The sequence below is a fragment of the Myxocyprinus asiaticus genome, chromosome 19, assembly GCF_019703515.2.
Source record: "Myxocyprinus asiaticus isolate MX2 ecotype Aquarium Trade chromosome 19, UBuf_Myxa_2, whole genome shotgun sequence".
NCBI lineage: Eukaryota > Metazoa > Chordata > Actinopteri > Cypriniformes > Catostomidae > Myxocyprinus > Myxocyprinus asiaticus.
In genome coordinates, this window is record NC_059362.1 from 40,374,428 (window position 1) to 40,398,432 (window position 24,005).

General features: G+C 35.8%; 1 protein-coding gene across 2 annotated transcripts; it reads right to left on the minus strand.

Annotated features, from left to right (window-relative positions):
- Positions 1–2,989: 2,989 nt before the first annotated feature.
- LOC127410092 (transcription cofactor vestigial-like protein 2) lies at positions 2,990–9,158 on the minus strand. 2 transcript variants are annotated; one of them, XM_051645156.1, is made up of 4 exons: positions 8,979–9,158; positions 7,589–7,880; positions 6,007–6,486; positions 2,990–3,839 (listed from the first exon to the last, which is right to left on the minus strand). In XM_051645156.1, exons 1-4 carry the CDS (start codon positions 9,057–9,059, stop codon positions 3,796–3,798), a joined length of 897 nt encoding a protein of 298 aa, XP_051501116.1. In that variant the 5' UTR covers positions 9,060–9,158; the 3' UTR covers positions 2,990–3,795. The 2 variants fall into 2 exon arrangements, with proteins under 2 accessions (XP_051501116.1, XP_051501115.1); XM_051645155.1 differs by having other exon boundaries at positions 6,007–6,489.
- Positions 9,159–24,005: the final 14,847 nt, after the last annotated feature.

Genomic DNA, 24,005 nt, shown 5'->3' on the forward strand with positions numbered 1-24,005 from the left:
ATCATATGCTTATAGATTTACGACCAATAGGATATCTAATTAGGCATACATTTTTGGTAATACTTTACAATAAGGTTGCATTCGTTAGTTATCTACATTAACATTAACTAACAATGAACAACTTTTACAGCACTTATTAATCTTGGTTAATGTTAATTTCAGCATATACTAATAAAAAAAATATTAAAAGTTGTATATGGTAATATTAGTTAATGCATTATGAAATAACATTAACTAGCTATGAACAATAGTAGGCTGTTTTCATAAATTAACATTAACTGACTGAAAGGAATATTCTTGGTACGATTTAAAGGGATAGTTCACCCAAAAAATGAACATTCTCTCATCATTAGCCTACTCACCTTCATGCCATCACAGATGTGTATGGCTTTCTTTCTTCTGCTGAACACAAACGAAGATTTTAAGAAAAATATCTCTGTAGGTCCATACAGTTCAAGTGAATGGTGGCCAGAACTTTGAAGGTCCAAAAGCATACAAAGGCAGCATAAAAGTAATCCATATGACTCCAGTGGTTAAATCCCTATCTTCAGAAGCGATATGATAGGTGTGGGTGAGAAACAGATCAATTTTTAAGTAATTAAAAATTTTATTTTTTACAATAAATCTGCACTGTCACTTTCACTTCTTTTGTTTTTGGCGATTCACATTCTTTGTGCATATCGCCACCTACTGGGCAGGGAGGATAATTTATGGTGAAAAGGGACTTATAAATATTGATATTAAATATTGATGTGTTAACACATTTTGGTTAAGTCTTATGGCTATATTTTTGAATATTTTAACATTTACGAATTGGCCCCATTCACTTCCATTGTAAGTTAACTACTGCAGTTAACATGAACTAACAATACTTTTACAGCATTTATTAATTTTGGTTAATATTAATTTTAACATATACTAATACACTTTAACATTAAAAGGTGTATGTTTTAATATAACTTAATGCAAAATGAACTAAGATGAACAAACTGAGCTATAGTAATTTCATAAATCAACATGAAATGAGATTAATAAATGCTGTTAAAGATAATTGATTATTGGTAGTTCATGATACCTAATTAATTGTAAGCTGTTACCAAAATGGCTTACACCAATATTAAAATTTGGAGCAAATGTGGCTGCTTAATTGTTCTAACTGTAATGCACTTTTTTACAAGAGTCCTATTGCAAACTCTCTCCACTTCTCTTGGACCCAACACTTTATGACAGTCCTAAGTGCCACTTTTGAAAAGAGCCCATTTTTCACCCACTTTAGCAAGAGAAACCCCTGGCCACCCATTTCTTGTCCATCATTGCTGTTGTCATAAGCCAATATAAATCTTCAGCTGTCTAGTATTCACTGCGAACGTAACCAGATCTCCCTCTTTTTTTCGTGCTTTCCATTTACTTTTCATTGCCCGACTCTACAATTCATCGGAAAAAACAACCTATGGACTACTGTGTTTACATTCTTTCTTTACTGATTTCATGTTGCAAAAAGAGCACACATATCGACATATAGACATCATGGAGAGGCAGTACAAAAGATGAGTTTCTAATACACCAGTTAGCGGCTACTGGGGTTTATTCTTTGGAAGGTCAATGTCGTTCTTTACATGTACTGCATAATCTGGCTAATTGTAGAGTAAGCACTTCACTCACCTTTAGAAATTCAGACTCTCTTGACTGATTGTCTGTAGCAGTGGCAGTATTTATAAAACACCCTAACAGAGAACAAATTGGTAAAAAGTTGAAATGAAATCATTTAATTCCTGATGGCGTTGCTTTTGAGGGTTTGAAGGTTGCAGTCAAGTTTACCAATAGTGGGTCCGTAATTCACTCTCTTTTGTTTCCTTCTCACAACCCAAACCAAACAGATAAAATACAAGACACAAAAAGATAAGTCAGTTTCCTCAAGTGTGTATAGTCAATTGCAAAATACTTTGTCTGGAAAGCAAACTTTTGCAAGGAGCAAAAATGTGCATATTGCCATTTTATTACAGTGCTTGCAAGACAGCCTTGTATTGATTTTCCCTTAAATATTCTGGTTATGGTTTTGTTCTAAAGTATGTATTTAGCTTCTACAATTAATTTAGCTCTATTCAATTAATTAATTCACTTCCATTGTAAACGCCTTACTGTTACCTTGATTTTTGCTTTTTTTATAGAACAGGATGGACAAGTCGAAGAACATTTTTATGGTAATCAACATTGTCACAAATGCTTTATATTGAACCTGGAATATTCCTTTAACATACATACTCCATTCAAACTTTGTTTTGTAGATAACTAACTTATCATAAAAAAGGTAAACTGACTTACATCGACAGAATGTTCCGTGTTCAAAATCTAACTAAAGTAATATTTGCATTATGATTTTTGATTGGTCTTCTTTCTTACATCTATTTGCATATTAAATTGGGATTGGTCTTGTCTTGCTTGCATTTATTAAACCATCTATAGCCAGTTTACTTATATTGTTATAATTTATTATTATTACATTTTCTATAGGCAAATGCTGTTATGTTTTTATTGCTGTAGTCTAATTATTTTTTGTTACAATGCAAAAAGCCATAAATAAAACAATTATTAAGCATGGTTTCTGATTATCAGTTATAATCTCGGTCAATAGAGCAGCCTAAAACCTAAGCTCACCTGAAACTTAAACATTATTCTTTGTCTGCCTTGCAAGCACTGGTTTTTCCTTTCGAAAATTCAAATCTAGTTTCAACTGCTATGTTGTTTATTAGAATGAAAAGCGTCAACAATGATAAAAACAAATAACACCTAATTTTCCTCAATGCAGATTCATGGAAAAATACTTTAGATTACATGTAATACATTCAAATACATCGAGGTGAGATGTCACCCTGACCTGATGGTGACTAAAAACGTAAACTAACATTCTTTCCCCCCCCCCTTTTTTTTTTAAGTAAAAACAAAAGAATCAATATTTCTGATGCAAACAGATCTTATATTTAGCACTGGACACACTAAGATACATACAATATATACAGCTAAATGTGTTTGTCCACTTCCTGTCCAACAGCAACACAAGCCCACACTTCCCCAAGCAACACCACACCTCCCAAGAAATGAAAAGCCAAACCAAACCAGTTGTTCCCTTTTGCTGTGTGTCCAGATACAACAAAATGCCTCTTTTATGAAATCCAGGGCGCTTGTTCGGGCAAACGGCGCACAGTGAAACTGCCATTGTGTGTGTGTCCGCTAAGTTCCACAACAGTTGTCGATGACAGGTGCTGAAAGAAATATAGATAGAGTCAAGTGGCTTCAAATAGCCTCTCTGTGTCTTCTGTCATGATAGGGAATGCTGCTCTCTGATCGGAAGCTCTCTTTTCTAGTCGAAAGAAAGAAAAGACTTCATATAACATGTCTGCCAGATTTCTGCTCTCAAGTGTCCCGCAAAAGACATATTTTTTCTTTATTAGCTTGTGTTGGGTCCGTTTTGCTGAGAGCGCAGAGGATGGTTGGGGGCAAGGCCTTGCTGAAAGCAGCTACTAGTCGCACCACCGTATATTTCTGGAAAGCCCTCGTTTAGTCTCATTGCTTCTCTCTCTTTACGGTCTTTTCTCTCTCAAGAGTCTTCCGAATGGTTCTTGAAAGGGTTTGGGTTGAGATTATCCACTGCGGCTTAATGTTCAGTTTAGGATGGTTCCACTGCAGAAGGTGTAGCGCCGAGCTGCAAGTGAGATGAGAATCTGTTACAGAAAAGCCTGGGATTGTCTACAAGGCAGATAAAGACAAGCCAGCAGAGGAAGAAGTGGCCGCAGGGCATTAAAACCAGTACAAGTCCTTGCTCTTATCCTGGCTCTGTAGACCTGAGAGGAAGCAGGAAAGGAAAAAAAAAAAAGAAAAAGAATAAGGAAAAGAAGAGAGAAATGCAGCAAATACTGAGAAGTGAGAGAACCTGAAGCGAGAAAGCACTAGAGATTTAAAGTCTTAAAGAGTAAAGACTAAAAAACCAAGTAAAAAGTCAGCAAAGCATATTTTTGAAAACAGCGTTGGGCCTTCTTTAATGTCAACTCTACCTACCTAAAAACTATACTAAACCTAAAAAAATTAAATGAACTGGTTTTATTGAAGTCAAAAATATCATTTAACATCTCTGAATCAACCTGAATACATTAGATAACACCAATAAAACAAATTTTAAGGATTAGATCAGGTAGAAATAGCTTTTTAAAGGAATATTTTGGGTTCAATTTAAGTTAAACTCAACAGAATGAATTTAGACTTGTCCCTCCTTTTCTTAAAAAAAAAAAAAAAAGCAATAATCTGGGTTTCAGTGAGGCACTTACAATGGAAGTGAATTGGGACAATCTGTAAACGTTCAGATACTCACTGTTTCAAATGTATATCCACAAGATAACAATATGCATGTTAACACTATTTTAGTGTGATAAAAAGTTGCAACGACTTAAACCCTGTAATCCTGGTAATTTAGTACCACTAAAATGTCAATTTAAACAACTTAGCTCAAATAATGTGTGTTTTTTTAACAGAAGAATTAATGTAAGTGCTTTTATAAAATTATAAGCTTCATATTTCTGACTTTTAAAACCTCAATAAAATTCACTTCCATTGTAAATTCCTCACTGTAACTTAGATTTTTGCTTCTCATTTTTCGTTCTTTTTTTTTTTTTTTTTTTTTTTTTTTAAAGAAAATGAGAGGGACGAGTCTATTTTTAAAATCTTTTGTTATATTTTTTGTGGTAATCAGCATTATGACACAAGTGCTGTCGATTCAGCTTAACCTCTGTTGAAACCGGAATATTCTTTTATGGTAACAATTGTCGGTAACCACTTTTTACAGTGTACAGCAGAAAAGCTCTTTAAAAATATTCGGGTTCAATACAAATTAAGCTCAATCGAGGGCATTTGTGTCAAAATGTTGATTCCCACAAAAATCGTCCCTTCTTTAAAAAAAAGACGAAAAAAATCGAGGTCACAGTGAAGTAATTACAATGGAAGTGAATGGGGCCAAATTTTGGAGGGTTTAAAGGCAGAAATGTGAAGCTTATAATTTTATAAAAGCACTTACATTAATTCTTCTGTTAAAACTCATGTATTATTTGAGCTGTGAAGTTGTTTAAATTGTCGATTTAATGGTCGTTTTATGGTTTTAGGGCTTACGATGTTACATCAACATGGCAACGAAGTTGTAAAATTAAATATAAATGGTAAGAAAAGGTTAGCAAGTGATTTTATCACACTAAAATCATGTTAACATGCTTATTGTTTATGTCTTGTGGCTATACTTTTTAGACAGTGATTATTGTAACGTTTACGATTGAACCCATTCATGTCCATTCCAAGTACCTCACTGTAACCCACATTTTTGCTTTATTTAAAGAAAAGTATGGTCAAATCGAAGTAAATTTTTGTTGTAATCAACATTATGCCACAAATGCTGTTTATTTAGCTTAGCTTGTATTTATCCTTTAAAATTATATTCACAATGAACTTTACATTTTTATAGTATATTTTGGATATTTTGGTATGACTGCAATGCGCATGTATTTGGACACTTAAATCACTCTTTAAAATGTCTGAATGTTATTGCATTAATAAACCAAATATCAACTCAAGTGTCATATGCAAACAAACGATGGTAAAGTTTTTCACTGAGCTATCTTCACTATTAACTGTGTGATTTTTAGCCAAAAGGTGATTTTTAATTATTATATATTATATATTATAATATATGAAGTCATTCCACACAGATTCTCCCTATGGATATGCCCCACTAACATTTGACAATCAGAAAGTTTCAAATCACTGTTTCTTCAACACTATTTCTGTCGTTTCTTCCTTTAAAAATGATCAAACATTGTTTGACTAAATGTTTATCTTGTGGACATATTTCTTTCAAATAAATGCTCATGCAATCATATTCAGACATTTTAAGTGTGCCTCAAGTGTCCAAATGCTTTTTGTGGCCCCTATATACACTGTAGTTAGTGAGATTGCTTGACGCCTTCACACCTGCGTCCATGTTCAGACTGAGGCTCTGGCCCATATCAGAGCTCGTCGCTGTGAAAGCTCCAGTCCACGCTGAGCTGCCTGGTTCGCCCTTGCTGATATCGCACGGTGAGGCTCCAGGTGCGGGTACCGTGGTGGGGGGCAGTCTATGCGGCCGTACCGAGGGGACAAGCAGAGAACCGTATCGGGGGTCAAAGTGCGTTCCATACATATCATGCATGGAGGGCCGGGAGTATGCAGACCCCTGGCTGCTGATAGCTCCACTGAGAGAGTAAGGGTGATGGTGGTGAGAGGGGTGCCAGGGCTCTGGGGTGGCCTGGTGGAGGTGGCTGTGTAGGGACGCTGTAGAATAGGGGTCTGCAGGGAAGGGGAGATCCGTGTGGGAGGAACTCAGGGCACTGCTGAGAGACGCAGTGACAGACGGCTGATACGCGCTATTCCAGAACGAAGGAGGAAAGCTTCTCTGGCTCATAGGGAATGATCCTTCTGGGGAGACACATATTCAGATGTAATGTACTGTATAAAACCTTTACAATTAGTAAAACCTGAAATATTTAAAGGAATAGTTCAACCAAAATTGGAAATTCTGTCAACATTCACTCACCCTCATGTTGTTCCAAAACTGTATGACTTCCTTTCTTGTGTGGAAAACAAAAAGAGGCGTTAGGCAGAATGTAATGGGCGTTGTCATTCTAACATCTCCTTTCGTGTTCCATGGAGGAAAGAATGTCATACAGGTTTGGAACAACATGAGGGTGAGTAAATGATGGCAGAATTTTCATTTTTGAGTGAACTATCCCTTTAACAATTAAAAATGAATGTCTAAAATATTAAGATTAGCAACAAATAAATGCAAAAAATTATATATATATATATATATTTATGTGCATGTTTATCTGTATGAAAAATCACAAAAAGCACAAACATCCAAGAAACTACTAAGAACACTTTGGGTTAGAACACAATTAAAATTAAAATCTCGGAAGCAACAATGTGTCGACCTTGCTGTGTTTCGGTTAATCTGCAAGGTTTAAAACAATTGTGACAAGTATTAAACTAATATTTGTGTTTTGAAACATTGCTGATCAGAGCACAACCATATAAATGAGGCAAAAAGCAAACATTTATCAAGTTCCACTAGGCAGGCGTGAAATACAAAAAAGTAAAATCTTTCCCATTTTGTCTTTTAAATAATAACAGCAAAATAAAAAAGGACAGAATTACTTTACAATACGGTTTCATTTTTTAACATAAGTTAACAACATTAGTTAATCTGAACTAACAATGAACAATACTTTTACAGCATTTATTAATCTTGGTTAGTGTTAGTTTCAACATAGAGTAAAACATTTTTCAAATCAAAATTTGTATTAGTTAACATTAGTTAATGCACTATGGACTAACATGAACTAACAATGCACAACTGTGTTTTTATTAACTAAATTTTAACAAAGATTAATAAATGCTGTCAAAAAATATATTATTCATTGTTTGTTCATGATACCTAATGGAACCTTATTGTAAAGTGTTGCCATTTAAACTTTTACATAGCAGAAATGATCATGCAGGTATGTTAGATTCCTACCTCTCCAGGATGATGAACCTCTCGCAGTCTTACTGTTGGTGGATCCAGGTGCGTAGCTACTCGTCTGACTCAGAGCCCGGCTGAAATGTTCATCCACCACAGAACTGATGTCCCCTTGGAAATAGCTGAAGACCACGCATCTGGAGCTGATGTACTCTGCCTCTGGCGGGTGGTCTTTCTCCCGGGCGCAGTCCTCCTCTTTTATGGGTGGCATGGACAGGTTGGAAAAAGATGAGCTGCTTGCACTGACCGTTTCTGGTGCTTCTTGCATTTTTGAGTAAAATGCCAATTTCTGTAAACATGTAAAAACTTTCACATTTACATAATATTAACTTTAATATTTATATAAAAATACATTCACACACATATTCTCTTGACACATAGACAGATATAGGGAATCAATATAGTCATACTGTATATTCCTGTTTATATGTATTTTGTTGCACAGTTATATGTTGATATATGTTGACGATATATGTATATACAAAGTTGTATATATTTTGAAAAATATACAGTAAAGATATAAAAGATACAAAGCGACTTTACATAAGACATTGCACATGCCAGTAGCATTATGCCAATTAAAATATTATTCACTATGTCCATCTTATCTTTCATTTTAATTATTATTTTTCTAAAATATGCTTATTATTAAAAATATGCCAGTTCGTAGCAGCTTTTCAGCTCTTTTGTATAATTTTAAACTAACTGTAAAATATAACTTTTATGTATAATATGATACAATGGTAGCACTTTACAATAAGGTTTCATTTTTAACATCAGCTAACAACATTAGTTAATATGAACTAACAATGAACAATACTTTTACTGCATTTATTAGTCTTAGTCAATGTTAATTTCAGCATATGCTAATACATTTATAAAATCAAATGTTGTATTAGTTAACATCGGATAGTACCATGAACTATAAACAATTGCATTTTTATTAACTACTATTAACAAAGATGAATAAATGCTGTAAAAAATATATTGTGGATTGTTTGTTCATGATACCCAGTGCATTAACTAATGGAGCCTTATTGTAAAGTGTTACAGATATGATAACATTATGCCTGTAATACACTGTTAACTAGAAATATGAGCACACCTTTTTGTCATATACCTTTAAATAACACATAAAAAGCCATCAATTAAGTTCAAATTTGCCAGCACTTATACAAGTCTAGCTATGCGATTTATATTACATTTAAATTAAGTTTGAAACTAGGCTAAAGAACTGTTTGGATAGGATCACAGGCGCAACAGTCCAGGAACGAAAGTTTTTACGCACAGAATCACAAGACAAAAAACTAAAAGTCCAACAAAATAAAACGAAAATAAATGATCTTCTTATGCAGTGGAAACACAGTACACTTTTACATGAACATACCTGATGGTGATAAGGTGTGTATGCTGCGGCAAAATAAGGCTGAGGTGGACCATAAACTTGGTACATTACATCCAAGCTCATGGCGATGACAGCTGTTATATCACGTATAAAAAATTAATAACGGAATGAAAGGACGCTTCATTTGAAATAAAGCGGCGAGTCAGTGTGTACAGACGGAAAAAGAAGCACCGTGCGTCGTGTCCGACTGAAGCGCGCACTGAGCACCTTTTATGTTCTGTACTCTGTGCTTATGCACCAGTTTGATTTATTCCCACGACTCGGTTCATTCGGACGATTCAGTTCAATGAACCGACTCGTTTGATTCATCCAAAAGCTCCCACTTGTAATGTAAGGACTGTCCCTTGTAATTCAATAAATATTTAGGTAAATACTACTGTTTATCACTATACTTTCGATTATGTTAGGACAGTCTAGATGTAGGCTATGTGTAGATGTATGTGTTCCAGTTTCATGTTGCTCTGGTGTGCAATAGGCTACTGTTTGTTTTGAAACCGAAAATGTGTGAAACGTGGGGTTTTTTTTTTTAGTTTCTTATATGTTTCCCTTTTTACTCTCAAAATTTGATTGATATAAAATCGATTTGCGGTGTATGAATCTGTAAATGAATTGGTAAAAAAAAAAAAAAAAACGACTCCTTAGGAATCGGACATCACTATTAATTTAATGCTTACCTTGGGTCTTTTGTGACCCGGGACCAAGGGTGTAGCAGCAGTGGGGGACGTGGGGGACGTGTCCCCACACTCTTTAAAAAGGTGATTTTTGTCCATCGCACTTTTCCTAAGATAAACCCATACCGAGTCCAAATGGTGGATTTGTTTACAGGATTCTTTGCGTTTTGTTACTTTGGGCTGATTGAGTGACCATCCAGCTAATCGCAGGTGAGTTTCATGAGCCGAAAACAACCCTTACGTAATAGGCCGTCAGTCAGAGAGTCTAATCAGTGCAGCTTCATTAATTTCTACAAAGTTGCTTTCAACAATGCTCATTTATCCATGTTTTTTTATCGCCATTGATGTTGATCTAAACTGATAATCTAGAGATGAGGAAAACATAAGCGAGAGTTATTTATCGGCATATCGTTCTTGATTGGCAGCATTAGGTGAAATGCACTGCAGAAAAAAAACAAAGGACAATCCTTCTTCTGAGCATAAATTGTGAGTGGAGTTTATATCAGCGTATGAGTCTTCATTAAGTTATGCTTTTTACATTATGTTTGTGTGGTAATAGTTTGGTCGGCTCTTTTTGCCAATTTAAGCAGATTATAGATCTGTGTTAAATATGTAAAGCTATTTTTAATATCAGCTCCAGTTTTTTACCTCTTTGTTGGTGTGCAGTCGACAAACTGGAGGAAAAAAGATAGATCTGCTGTGTTCTTAGATCACTTAGGCATTTTACTGAAGTCAATAGATATGTAGACACGGTTTTTTATACATGAAAATGTACAGACGTTATTGAAACTCATTAGAATTATTATAAGACTATTATTGTTGTCTTTTGATAAAAGTCATGCTCAGCAGCTCACAAACTGTAAGGAAATTATAGATTTGTTTTGTTCTTATAATGCTTAAAACCTCTACTAAAGTCTCTTTGTTGGTCTGTAGACATACACATTTTAAATGATTAAAATTTTCTTTTGATCGTTGATTCAGTGACTAACTAATTTCACACAAGACACTCATTTGTCACCACCTTCTGTCATCACCAGAAATGGTCACTGAATCATTAAATGGTTCGGAACTAATTTTGGTGAACATAGTCAAAACACTCAAGCCACTTGGATACATTTAAATCCCACAATGCACAAGCACAGAGTAAAAAATGAAATTGTGCACATGCACGATTGACATTATTGTACTTGATTAAATAATGTATTCAGAACCAGCTTGTGCTCAGTCTTTTATTGTCATGTGTGAAACAGAAGTGCTCCACAAGATGCCCTTTATTTTTGCAGCTAATTTTGCTAAATTTTGCAATTATTTTGCAATAGTTGAATCTTTAAAATGCTACAAATATTAAAAATAAATAATACGTATATTAATATAATACGTATATCATACTTATATATTAATATATACTGTAATATATTAATACTGTATTGTAAGTGTTGGGTCAGTGTGAGCCACCTACTGACACCTGTGTCCCCCCACTTTTAAAATGACTGCTATGCCATGCCCGGGACCTCACCCCCTGTACCTCATCCATTTTTTGGAGAGTAGCTCTGTAGTATTCCTCAACCTTACGCTTTTGAGTAGTGTAACAAAACAAAGAAAGGCAATATTTTTATAACTGCTTAATTACCAAAAGTATATAGGGTCATTAAAGACCCTATATAAGTAATAGTGTCGGGGTGGGTGGAGGTGGGGGAACTCTAAAATCGGGTTATGTACAACTTGAATTGTTAAGTTGGTAAAACTAATTTGCTTGAAGTTGAGTAAACTCAAAAATGCTTTGCAGCTGTTGTTGAGTGCATTACTGTGGAGACCTGGTGTGTGTGGAGGCTTCATGCTATTCTCCTTGGCATCCATGCACATCTCACCACGTGCCCCACCGGAGCAAGAACCACATTATGGCGACCATGAGGCGGTTAACCCAACATGACTCTACCCACCCTAGCAACCGGGACAATTGGTTGCTTAGGAGACCTGGCTGGAGTCACTCAGCACGCCCTGGATTTGAACTTGCGACTCCAGGTGTAGTAGTCAGTGTCTTTACTTGCTGAGCTACCCAGGCCCCCAGTTCAGGGCATTTGAAAAAAAAAATGAGGCAATAGCATTTTTTGTTTTATGAATAAATAATGTATAATATTACAATCTGATCTCTTGTACAAACCAGACAGATAAATGAATGCTAAAGTGTGCTGTCAACAGACTATTTAAAATGCCATGGTTCCCTGTGCCTATTGCCCTGGGCTCCTTAGGTTTTTAGGTCGAAGGTCAGATAGTTTTCACACAATTGGGGCTGGGGTCAAGGGACATATTTCTGTCATTAAGACCCTTAAAATCAACAATTTGCTGCAACTGAGATAGCACTTTTACACTGGCCAGTCTGAGACAATGACACTGATGCTGTAGTAAAAGATACACATCAATAGAAGCAGCGTAGTTAAAGCACATCATGATTTTACTGGGAATTTCACAGGAATGTTTGGTATTCCGGCACTATGTACCCACTTCATGGAGTCTTTCACAAATTAAGCTAAACTAGCGCTGTCCAGAGTGCTGGAGGCCAAATATTCCAGTTATTTCTCAGCAAACACTAATACCAGTATCTGAGGTGCAAGTGATCCTCCTTACAGTTTTTAAGTCCTGTACTTACTCTACGTCAGATAGACTTTCCCAGGATTTGTGCATTCTTGTGCTAGACATTCTTGTGTACTGTATTTTCCGAGGGCCCTACTTTTTTGTACAGTTAGAATAAAATGTTCTTTCTTGTATGGAACCAGATCTATCTATTGCACTATGTTTGTTTCTATTCAGTAACTAAACTCAAAACTAATTTTATGCTGGAGGAATGACTCCCACCAGAATTGGAAGTAACAAGAATTTATTTTGGACAGCAGAACACATTTTGTACTGTGTCTGTCCATCTCATCCACATAGCAGTGACATTGTCAAATGACTTTAAAATATCACAATGAAATCAAAAGTTTGATGGGAATGTGATCAATGGTGATTTTAGAGTATAATTTTCCTACAAAAAATAGAACACTTTCCGAAAAAGTTCTACTGTACTGTTAAAGAGAAAAAGTCAAACTAAAAACATGTTATTTTTAATGGTTATTTTAATTTAATTAATTTGTGATTTAAAAAAATTTTTTTTTTTTTTTTTAAATAAAACGTCACATTTAAACTAAATCTTTAAAAAAGTTATTTAAAAATAAGAAGTACTATAATAAACAATGTAAATGCTTTTTAATAAAATACATTTTTAAATAAAAAAATAAAGATTTTGGTTTTTTTTTCTGTAAAAATTCTGAGAGAGTATATGGAAATAAAAAGATATACTAATAGCTTTAAATTCAACTCAATTTCATTGTTCCCACTTCAAGTTTAGTGGTTTCACACCTGTTCACAGATAGAGTTACAGCGTGCAATAACTCTCAATTTCTGATGTGACAGTTCTCAAACAATGGGGGTTTTAGACTGTGTAACCTGACAAGGTTTCTATTTCTACCCAAATAGCTTAAGGACAAGGAAATGTTGAGTGCTAACACCCGGCTAATAGGACCTAACCTGCTGAAACAACACTGCATTCAACACATCTAATGAATAAGGAAAGATCAGGGCACATCACTTATTGCTTTAACTGCTCCACTGTTTTCAGCATAGGCTCTTTTCTCAAGACTAAAATGTGTGAATAAAGGAGTCTCCTGGCTTTGTGCCTCTGCTGACAGAGGGGACCCTTGGCCCCAACCGTCCATTTGCAGGTAATCTGCCTGGGTCTTTCTAAGCGAGGGTGCGGCCGAGGAGGGGAGATGAGAGAAAACCAGAGCAAAGACATTGTCAAGGCAAGTTGAAGAGAGAAAGGAATGTAAACATGTACTTGAGAAAAGGATGTAGAAATGTTTCAACAAAATGGTGACACTTGGCTCCTACGTTCCACAAGCACATTTGAGAAAGTATTGTTCCTGATTGGCACAAAAACGTTAAAAGTATAGTTCACCCAAAATATCTGTCATTATTTACTCACCCTTGCGACTATTTTGTGGAACACAAAAGCAGAAGTGTAGCAGAATATACAGTGACCAAGGGATTTCAAGCTCCTAAATAGACAAAAATATTTTTTTTTAAAAATAACATAAAAGCACAATAAATAAAGTAGAGAAATTATTTTATTCTATGTTGTCCGATTTAAAAATAAAGGTTCTTAAATGGTTCTTTGTTGAGGTGTATGGTTCCATGAAGAACTCTTTAACATCCATGGAGCTACAAAGGTTCTTTGTAGTGGAAAATGTACTTTAGACTATAAAAAGTTTCTTTACAATCAATAATCTCATTTAATGTAAATATTTTTTACATCACTGTAGTGATGTCTGGTTCATGAATAAATTGTTCTTTTGAACAAGTTCTTTTTAGTGAAATCAGTTCAGCAAATCAGACTGAATCGGTTGGAACAGTTTGTGTTCAAGTCGGCACAAATCAAGTGAACAAAGAGTCCAAATCTGTCTGAACGATTCATTCACAAAATTGCAAAAATGTTTTCAGCCAAGAGATGTCCATTAATTTTCCAACTGTTTATTCATTAAACTATTAAACTATTAGAGGTTCTTTTAAGAACATTTGGGAAGAGTTTTTTGTAGTACCGGAAAAGGTTCTTTAATGACACTAAGGCCATGTCCACAATTATACGTTTTCGCTTGAAAACACATAAATTGTGCTACATTTACGCTCTCATCCACACTGGAATGGCACTGAAAATGGAGACTTTTGAAAACACTCTATAACCGTATACTTTGGGAAACGATGACATTAGAAAACGACATAAATACATACAGAAATGCGAATGAGATGAATGAGCGTTTTCAGTAACAAACAACTTAAATTTCAGTCTGTTCCTTACACAAAGCTATTGTATGTTTTAAGAAGACTTGGAATATAGTGCACAAGTCATATGGACTACTTTTATTATGCTTTTTTGTCCTTTTGAAGCTTCAAAAAGAGGGAAAGAGCAGCATCTTCATTCTGCTAAACTTCTATGTTCTATTAAAGAAAGAAAATCTTATGAGTTTGAAACGACATGAGGGTGAGTAAATGACAACAGAATTGTAATTTTAGGGTGAACTGTTCCTTTAAAAAATATTCCGGGTTCAATACAAGTTAAGCTTAATCGACAGCGTTTGTGACATAATGTTGAATACCACAAAAAATAAATTCTTCTTCTCCCTCCTTTTCTTTAAAAAAGCAAAAATCGAGGTTACGGTGAGGCACTTACAATGGAAGAGAATGGGGCCATTTTTTTGAGGGTTTAATGGCCGAAATGTGAAGAGAGTTATTTTATAAAAGCACTTACATTAATTCTTCTATTAAAACTTGCTTATTATTTGAGCTGTGAAGTTGTTTAAACTGTAATTTTTTAATGGCGGACTACTAAATTACCAGGATTACAGGGTTTATGGCATTATGTTGTCATGGAAACGAAATGGTAAAGTTGTAAACTTCAAACAGAAATGCTATGTATGCAATTTTATCACACTAAATTTATGTTCACATGCATATTGTTTACGTCTTGTGGCTATACTTTTGAAACAGTGAGTATTTTAACATTTACAGATTGGCCGTCATTCACTTCCATTTTAAGTGCCTAACTGTAACCCATATTTAAAAAAGAAAAATTGAAAAAGGAGGGCCAAGACGAAATTTATTTATGTCGTAATCAACATTATACCACAAATGCTGTCGGTTTAGCCTAACTTGCATTGAACCCGGAACATTCGTTTAACTTTGCAAAAATGTGCATGTGCTCCTCAAGAAACAACCATATCAAGACAAGAAGTGAATGCAGTTGGACTGTGGTTAGGGGAACAGTTGAGGTCCAAGTGTTCCTGTTGAGGCAACAGGAGACTTCATGAATTGTGGAACTGTGACATGGAAGTGAACCACTGCACTCAATGTGACCACGGCAACTGTTGAGGGATTGGGGGGTGGGGGGGGGGTTGTCCGCTGTGAAACACGAAACAGATAGTGTCTGTTTTAGCAGAACTGCCACGGCACCTGTCCCAGCCATAGAGTGAGAACAACGTATGGACAAACCATTTTAGGGCCACTGAGCGTCTTTTGATCCTACGAGGAGGCCATCAGAACTTTTTGTTTTACTGTGTAAGGGCTCCTGTAGGGGCAAAGGTCAGATTTAGGGATTTTCTGATGATTTTCTGTTATGGAGTAAAGGTTGCAGGCCAGTTGTAATATAATAATGGACATCAGGGGATAAAGAAAATTAATAAAAATAAAAGTTTTTTTTTCTTCGAATTAATGATTTTTTTAAAAAAACAAAATGTGTTATCTCATTGTAAAATAGTTCTAACTTGTTTTAAAGGAATACTTTATGTAAAACAAAAAATTCTGTGACCATTTACACACTGTTAGGTTGTACCAAACCTGTATTTCTTCTGTGGAACACAAAATGAGATGTTAGGCAGAATATTAGTTTTTGTTTAAAAACACATTAATTTCGCTACGTTTTGGCCTTGCGTCTATAACGGTAACCAGCTGGTAGGTAGCTGTGCAGTGTGTAAACCTCACTCCCTTGGCCTCAAGAAGCACACTAGCGACTGATGCTAGGGGCTATAGCCTTTAGCCTCCTCGTTAGCGCTCCCGCCTCCCATGCAGGCTGACGCTGGTTTGAATCCCGCTCGGAGCGGGTTGAGCAGGACCGGTTACAGTGGTGCCATGACCTGGATGGGCGTGAGGTTTAGGGGGGTGAGTGTAATGGTAGCCTGCTGGTAGGTAGCTTTTCAGGGTGTAAACCTCACTCCCCTGGCCTCAAGAGGCACACTAGCAACTGACGCTAGGGGCTGTAGCCTTTAGCCCTCTCGTTAGCACACCAGCCTCCCATGCCAGCTGATGCCGGTTCAAATCCTGCTCAGAGCAGGACCAGTTACATTTCCACACTGAGATGGCATTTTTGTCCACTGAAAACAGAGCTTTTTGAAAATGCTTTCCCAAGTGGATACATTTGAAAATGCCGTCATCGCGTTGTAGTGTAGACAATGAAAACTAAGATATTCGAAAACAATTACGTTTTTGTTGTCATGTGACGCAGACAAACAATCAAGATGGCGGCCCATGTTGTAGCAGGGTTGTTGTGTCTGCTATTCACTTTGATAGCATTGTTAAAGATAAATGTTACTTTCTACAGCCTTCACATTGCATTCCTTCAAATGTGAAATAATAGAAATGAAAAATGTTTTCAGGCCATATTAAAGAGTGAGGCAATGGTCCTGAATAAAATACTCAACTGAGGAAGCGTGTGACACACCTGTTGCTGCTTTCAGGCAGCGATGAAGTGGCGACCCAGACTGAGACGGAAATGAGGAAATCTACGCTTGCTGGATCAACTCTTCACTCACTGAGGTCACAGTGTCAGCTGTGAGTTTGGCTCCCACTTCAGTTTGTGTCAATAGATACAGTGAACCCACAGATCCACACACACTGTCTCCATTCAGTCCCCCAATGTTGTGCTTTAGACACGCTCTTCATGGCCCTCACAGGTCTCATTGTTAAATCGGCCACTGGCTGTACATTATTCAGAAGATATACACCCTGGTGAAAAAAAGATATACTTTATTGTATTTCAAATATATTTGTTTTTTCAATAGTACACTGCAAATATATTAACAAAGAACTGTACCATTTCTAAATATATAAAAAGTATAATATTCATTATTTGGACATTTCTTTCAGAAAGTGTTAAAATGTATGACTAATGCGTTGAAAGCCCATTAGTATTTGGAATTAGCCAAAAGTATAACGGAGCATATCACAAAAATAATATATTCATGGTATATTGCTAGTATGTTTGGAAGACACTCATAATACATTTGTAATGTACTTATAACACAATTAAGGTACACTTTAATTTCACTAATCAAGCATGTAATTAGTCCCTACACAGGCATATACTTAAAGTGTACTAAATATACTTGAAGTTGTTCCACTTTAGCACACAAAAGTACACTAAATACACTTTAAATTGTGCTTTACTATAATTAAATTACAACTAAAATATACTTAGTACAAAATTAGTTGTTCCAAAATAGCAAACTTCAAGTTAACTAATCATTAACACACTTAAAGTATACTGATCATTAGTCTGTCTGCAAGTACACTGAAGAATGCCAAAATTTCATATACTTAGCATATTTATTTTCACCAGGGTACTACCATTTAAAGGTTTGCACACACCTGACTGAATTTGGTTTTATCATTAAACTTAAGGCTTATGCCTACAAGTGTTAGTTTATTAAAAAAGAAAAATTCTGTCATAATTTTCTCACCCTCATGTCATTCTAAACCCAGATGACTTTCTTTCTTCTGTGGAACACAAAAGGCGATATTAGGCAGAATGTTAGGAACAGACAGCCTCAGTTACCATTCACATTGATTTTATGGATAAAGACAACCTGGTCTCATGGCAAGTCGTAATAATCGTACAAGATGGCGAAATCGTAAGAAATCGTACGAGTTGGCACATACACAAATGTACAACTTTGACTACCATAAAGAAATATAAGTGAACAAATGACAACAAGGGCCCAACATACATGCATTCCATACTGTATAAAAAGCATCCCAGGTGGGTACCTCATAAAGATGGTTTAAACAATGCCCAAGTTGTTAACTAATTAAAGAGTGGCTACTTTGAGAAGGCTAAAATATAGGATAGCTTTGATTTGTTTGACATTTTTTGGTCACTGCATAATTTTTATACTTCTATTCAGTAATTTCATAGCTCCAATGATAATACGCCTATTCTAAAATGTTGACAATAGTAATAATAAAGAATGAGTAGGAATAGTTTTAAAAATATATATGAAGAACAAGATCTTTTGTGCTACTTATAAGCAAAAGTGAAATAAAATTAAAAGAAGACAAGACATAAATATTGAGAACGTTTTATATAACATGATTTTGCGAGCTTTTATTCCCAATAACGTAATTAAATGGGTTATTGGGCTATTTGTTTGAGGTGTTTAAAAGCCTTTGAAATGGCAATGCATGAAAAGTTGGTTATAGCATTAATCTGTGCATAAGACGAGACAAAATTCTCTCTATTCAAAGGTTAAATGAAATTACTATATCAACTCTGCATATTGACTTGAAAAAGAAATATGCCAAAATTCATAACAGATTATTTTTAATTACATTTTCATTCATGGTCAACTTTTAATTACAGAAACTGATTATTTATCCTTGCCAAGTTCTTCTATTATTCTGGTTGGGTTGTGTTAAAACGTCCTTATAAGAAAACACGTTCTTCTGCCTCATTGTTGAAAATAAGCCACTGGCCAGGCATTCAAATATCAAACTCAATAGCCCATACAAGTGTCATTATGTTTTGTTAAATGCAATTTCCATTCACTTTTTAAGTTATTCTTGCTGCTGAGTATCGCAAGGCCAGCTATTTAAATTGAGATTTGAACAATCAAATGGTTTGGTGGAGCTATTTGGCTGTCCTAGCAGATGTAGAAAGGACCAATGTAGAGTTTCTGCATTGAAGACCTTGAAAGTTCAGGGACTGGTGTGCCACTGGTAAGCGTTCTTTCTTTTCCTAGTACTTATAAAGTGTTAATGTGCTTCTGTTGAAGTGAAGAATTATTCAACCAATTTGAAATCTCCTGTTTACTCTGTAAAACCACACAGAATCAGTCGGTGCTGTTCATTAGTTTATTTGCAATAAAAAAGGAAACTGACAACTCAAGGTACCTTAAGAAAACGGGAAACTTTGTTGAAGAAAATTAATCAAGGCAAACCCTTTACATCCTTTGAGAAAGAAATTACTGAACTGTATGTAAGTAGCCTCTAAGTATTATGGTTCATCTGACGATAAAGTTTCAGTGTACTTCAAGTTAATGATGCTCAGAGAGATGCTTTCGGTTTATAGCAAACATATTATGTTGTTTTCATGAACAATGCAATGAAAATTGCTCCGTATACGAGCACTAACATCCAATTAACCAGTTTTTGAAGAGCAAAGCTTGAGCATAGCTTGTTTAGACCATAACTTAAAATAATGCAGACCATTTCATGGAAGAAAGATTGTCCTTTGTTGATTAGGAACCGATTTGGAACAACTCTTGAGTCTCGACTCATGAAGACTACAAGTGTACCTGTTTATTAAACATGAAAGTTAAAAAAAGTAGACAGTGGGGCCTGGGTAGCTCAGTGAGTATTGACACTGACTACCACCCATGGAGTCTCGAGTTCGAATCCAGTAGAGTCACATGGATTAACCTCCTCGTGGTCGCTATAATGTGTGGTTCTCGCTCTCGGTGGGGCATGTGGTGAGTTGTGTGTGGATGCCACGGAGAATAGCGTGGGCATCCACACGCGCTACATCTCTGCGGTAACGCGCTCAACAAGCCACGTGATAAGATGCACGGATTGACAGTCTCAGACATGGAGGCAACTGAGATTCATCCTCTGCCACCTGGATTGAGGCGAGTCACTATGCCACCACAAGGATTTAGGGCACATTGGGAATTGGGCATTCCAGATTGGGGAGGAAAGGGGAGAAAAAAAAGAAAAAAAAGTAGAAATAATAAGGATGTTTGCAAATAGTAAAGGTCATGCTACAGTTGTGTACATGGTACATGCAGAGAGCAGTCTGTTCTGAATAGCAAATACTACAGTAATGCGTAATGGTCATCATTTCTCCTTAAGGAAATATTCCGAGTTCAATACAAATTAAGTGCAATCAGCAACATTTGTGGCATAATGTTTATTAAAAAGTTAATTTTGGATGCTGCTTGTGATGTTCCACATTTACAAGATGCTTTGGATAAAACACCTGCTAAACAATAAAATGTTAATGTACTGTTTGCATCTGTAATAAGGGATGGGGATTAGGGTAGACAGGTCACAAAGGGGGCAATTGGGACACGAAGGGGCAGGAATCGAGGAGGAAGATATTGGTATTGCATTTTCACAGGGGCAAGAAATTCCACCCGGCTCAAATGTGTTTTGGCTGCAGTCCTGGCTCCTTGTCAAACCCATGACTGTCAGTCGGTAGGCTATTTCTGGCAGGGTCTTGGATCCAGGCAGGGCTGAGGCTGGGCCCATTAGTGGTTAAAATTAGGGTGGCCTGCTTGTAACAACACACACTCTCTTCCAACAAAGGCGTGCAATGGTGAGGATAGAGGAGTGCTAGGGTGCGGTGTCATGGTCATGTGCCGTCCATCATCATCGGGTCCTGTGATTTGGGAGACAGCTGGGAGCGAGGGGAGTTGGTGGGTGTTCTTGGGGTTCTAAGTGAACTAGGTAGTGGACAACACTCTTATATAACACATTTACAATAGTCAGCATGTTGTTAAAGAGTTAGTTCACCTAAATATGAAACTTCCAACCCAGTTCCATGACAAGTCGTAATAATTAGTTTGAGATGGTGAAATCATAAGAAATCATAAGAGTTGGCTTGTACAAAGGGTTACGACTTTTGCTTCCACAGAGAAAAACAAACAAACCAACAAATGATTTTATGAAGATTTTCCAAATGTGACGCCTAAACCAAACCTAAATCTAACCATAATGTTAATAGGAAAATCACTGTTGAGGACCACGTAAGAAAGAAAAACATCTTACATTCTTATGATTTTTCCTAAGTGTAACCCTGAACCCAAACCTAAACCTAAGCAAAAAGTCTAACCCTAAACCCAAACTCTAAACCTAACCATAATTTTAATTGGAAATACACAGTAGAGTACAACGGAAGAAAGAAAAACATCAGGATTTTTAAACTATCGTTCTTACGATTTTTTCCAAGTGTAACCCTGAACCCAAACCTAAAATTTAACATAAAGTCTAACCCCTTACCCAAACTCTAAACCTAACCATAATTTTAATAGAAAAATCACAATTTAGTACCACGAAAGAAAGAAAAACATTAGGATTTTGAACGATCGTTCTTATGATTTTTCCCTAAGTAAAATCCTGAACCTAAACCTAAACCGAAGCATACATTCTAACCCTATACCCAAACTCTAAACCTAACCATAATTTTAATAGGAAAATCACTGTTGAGTACCACGGAAGAAAGAGAAACATCAGGATTTTGAATGATCGTTCTTATGATTTTTCCCAAGTGTAACCCCAACCCCAAATTTAAACCTAAGCTTATAAGCCCTCACCTAAACTCTAAACCTAACTGTAATTTTAATAAGAAAATCACCATTGAGTACCAGGGAAGAAAAAACATCAAAGACATTTGTTTACTGATGTTTTGTTTTTTAAATAAAGTGTTTGAAAGGAGGCTAACTAAAATGTAAAATGTTAAATGTTGTATGAGCCAAGTCGTACAATATATTGCGATTTCGACATCTCGTACAAATTATTAAGAGTCATCATGAGACTATGTTGAAACGTCTGTCATCATTTTCTCACCCTCATTGGACTCCAAACAAGTATGACTTCTTTCTGTCATGGAACACAAAATGAGATAGGTAGAATGAATGCAATGAAAGTGAATGGTGACTGACTAACTTACTGCCTAACATTTAGGAAAAAAAAAGATGCAATGAAAGTGAATGGTGACTGTGACTAACAAACTGCCTAACATCTTCGTTTGTGTTCCACAGAAGAAATAAAGGTATACAGTTCTGGAATGGCATTAGGGTGAATAAATAATGACAAAATGTTAATTTTTTGGGCAAACTGTTCCTTTAAATAAGACTAGGTCTTTTTGTATTAGTCATCAACCGAATAAAGTCAAGATATTGCTCTGCACTTCAAATGGTGTTCTAAAAACATTATCAGTGATGGTTGATTTAAAGTAGCCAATTGAAAGACAACTAACACACACATGTGTAGGTGTGTGTTTGGGATTAAAAGGGTTAGTTGTGTGTTTTGTGCTTTTTAGCATTGCCAATGGCATCTGGGACTCCTAATGGACAATGCAACACAATATAAAATGATTTGATTGTGCCTCTGTGGATTACACGGGCAGATGTGTCCTTGCTCTCTGAACCCTATTGAGGTTTTTGTTTCTTTATCTTATTTGTGAGGGGCTGTTCGGGTTCTGGGACAGGACACATTAGTGAGAGAGGACAAAACCTAAAACAAGCATCACACATGCACTATACCCATTTGTAGAATGAAATATTTCTTTAACCAAGAGATCATCCACAGTATTTACCAGAAACATGTTTTCATAACCTTAATAATACTCTGCTCTAAGAAAAGTGCAGCTTTTGGAAGGTAGTTTCAAAACCAGAATGAAAACAATTGTTGTTTTGTTGGAGCAAGATTTATGGATGTTGCTTTGGATGAAATTACTCAATTACATGTCACTTGATTGATTGAGAAGGAACACAACAGTGTGTCATGAATGGAATTCAGGTTCAGTCTCACCTATCCAATCACACTTGTGTTGTGTGGACAGATGTGGTACATCAGCTAGTATACACTCCTCCTGTTGCAATTATGGCTTGCTTATTGTGTAACGCTCATTTGTCACAATTAAGACTTCCCTGTACTTGCTTGCTGGACTAACACAATCAGGCTGTATTTTGAAAGATCCTATCAGAAGATATTTGAAAATTACTTGACCGTGGCAACATTTTTGCAAAATGAAATTACGTGGTTCCTTACATGCATCGTGGCAGTTTTAAGATGTCCACTGAGTGGCACTAAATGCGAGTTAAATTTTCTCCAAAACAGATGAGGTTTTAAAGGTTAATGCTCTTGAGTTTTAAATCAACAAAACTAACCTCCCTAACAATGAAGCAACCACATCCTTTTGTGGTGCTTCTATGATACTTTCGGCTCATGTGTCGACTCGCATGCTCTTCAGGAATTGTTCCCCGGTCCTTTGCATTGCAAGTGCAATGCTCAATCAGTTAAGCTACCACACAATTTGATCACTATAAATGTTGGTTATGCACTACAGTAAAAGTTTTAGCTGTCACAAGTTAGTACTGTGTGAGCAACAGCAAAAAGTAAGTGTATTGAGCCACGTAAAAATCATTTAGACTGTCTAAAGTTGTTAATACTGTTGCTTTATGGAGCTTTTTCAACACTGTATTCACTGCAACGTTAGTTGTATGTTTCCACCAAACAGGGAATGTTTGAAAAGCTTCGGCTAATGATAGGTAAAGGTTGCGTAAATGTTCAACAAATGTTCGACAACATAAAATAATGTTAATGAAACGTATTTAAGATGTTATCAGTATAAGAATTAAAGTTCTCACAATGATAGTGGAAAAAAATCTTAATACTACAAACATTTCTGAGTAAATCGTTCTCACATAATTCTTTTTATACTTGTTCTTAAAATTCAAATAGGGTGATATAGCAA

Excerpts from the sequence above, each read along its gene's own strand:
- LOC127410092 (XM_051645155.1), bottom strand. The coding sequence starts at position 9,059 with ATGAGCTTGGATGTAATGTACCAAGTTTATGGTCCACCTCAGCCTTAT. Across the intron at positions 7,881-8,978 it reads ACACACCTTATCACCATCAG|AAATTGGCATTTTACTCAAA; the intron begins GTATGTTCATGT and ends ACATGTTTACAG. Across the intron at positions 3,840-6,006 it reads CAGTCTGAACATGGACGCAG|GTCTACAGAGCCAGGATAAG; the intron begins GTGTGAAGGCGT and ends GCTTCCTCTCAG.